The following is a 1,403-nucleotide window of genomic DNA, read 5'->3' as shown; positions in this document are numbered from 1 at the left end:
ACACACACACACACACACACACACACACACACACCATCCCCCTATGCTGTCTCCACTAAGTGGACAGAGACAGTCTATAACCTTTGGCCTAAAGAGCTCTGCTGGAAGCCAGCTATGTGAGATAATTGTGGAAACACACAAACGCACACACAGAGTGGTGGTGTGAGTGGGACCGTGGGCTACATGAGGACCTGCACCTGCTGGCATCCTTAATGTCAGACAGAGGGGTAAGAGGGGTTGGAGAGAGCACAGCTGTCAAATACCCCTCATAGCAGCCCCTTCATCACTCACACGCAAACGCAGTCATGTTTCACTTCTGATGACAACAAACTGATTTAAGTTCATTTCCTTAAGACTTTTACTATAACAACAACTACACCTTTCAACCCTTAAACCAAGTCTTCCTTGTGAAATTTAATGATTTATTAGGATTTTCTGTCCTCAAAAGGCCCTGAGGCCCCAGCTATGTGACTGTGTAAATAGATACGTGTCCCAACTTCATGAGCAATACAAGTACACACACAGAGAGACAACAGTCGACCTTTGGAGCCAAGGTCTCGTCAGTGCTACACAGTTTTTTAAGTGTGTGTGTTTGTGTGTGTTCGCAAACGCAAGCAGGACAGAAAGCAGACACCAGAAGGGCACCTCGTCCATCACTGTCAGCCGTGTCGACAAACAGCTGCAAAATGTCTCTGTTAATGTAACTGTGTGTGTGTAAAAGAGACAGGGTGTGGTGGCGACGCTCTTACCTCTATTATGTAGAGGACCACATTCTTGTAGAAACAGTAGAGGATGCACTTTGTGACGCGGTTATAGCTCCACGCCCCGTGGACCAGCAGAAGCTTCTCCAAGTAGGAGAACTACCGAATCAGAGAGGAGACAAAGACAGACACTTGGTCAATCACTCGGAGGGAAAACAAAAGGCTAGAAAGCAAAAACTTGAGGCAGTAATGGAGCACAGGGTATGTATCAAGAATGCGACCGGGAGAAAGGAAAGCTGAGGCAAGAGGAGGCCTGCTGATAAAGATAAGCAAAGAGACAGGCAACGCAGACAGTGAAAGTGGCAGAATGTGTCTGTGTGAGAGATACAGATACAAAGAAGACTCCAGAGTAACTAGGACACAGAGAGAGATTTTTTTCATCCTTCAAAGGGAACAACGGATACACATAACAGAGGTTTTATTTACACAAAAGAGAGATTTGGGGAATTATATCTAGGAAAGCCTGAATTTATGCAGGTTAAAGTCTCACTGAGATTAAAGCTCTCTCTTAGCCAGGAGGGTGGCACTTATTGTAACAGCTGCTGGCATAAACAATCGCAGTAAAGTACGAGTGGGTGAACAGAACCAGATCCAGATCATACGCTACAAAATATCAACACAAAAGGGTCCAATTTCAAATGA

General features: G+C 45.3%; 1 protein-coding gene across 1 annotated transcript in view; it reads right to left on the bottom strand.

The window, feature by feature from the left end:
- Positions 1-1,403, bottom strand: part of atp8a2 (ATPase phospholipid transporting 8A2) — a 48,476-nt gene that overhangs the window by 12,022 nt on the left and 35,051 nt on the right. The window contains exon 27 of the mRNA XM_013915193.1: positions 750-860. Within this exon, the coding sequence (XP_013770647.1) occupies positions 750-860 (111 nt within the window). The remainder of the gene's footprint in view (positions 1-749; positions 861-1,403) is intronic.

This window comes from Pundamilia nyererei, unplaced genomic scaffold (assembly GCF_000239375.1).
Source record: "Pundamilia nyererei isolate P.nyererei 1_Seehausen unplaced genomic scaffold, PunNye1.0 scaffold00007, whole genome shotgun sequence".
Lineage (NCBI taxonomy): Eukaryota > Metazoa > Chordata > Actinopteri > Cichliformes > Cichlidae > Pundamilia > Pundamilia nyererei.
The sequence above is the reverse complement of the archived record's forward strand: the minus strand, read 5'-3'. Positions and strand labels throughout refer to the sequence as shown.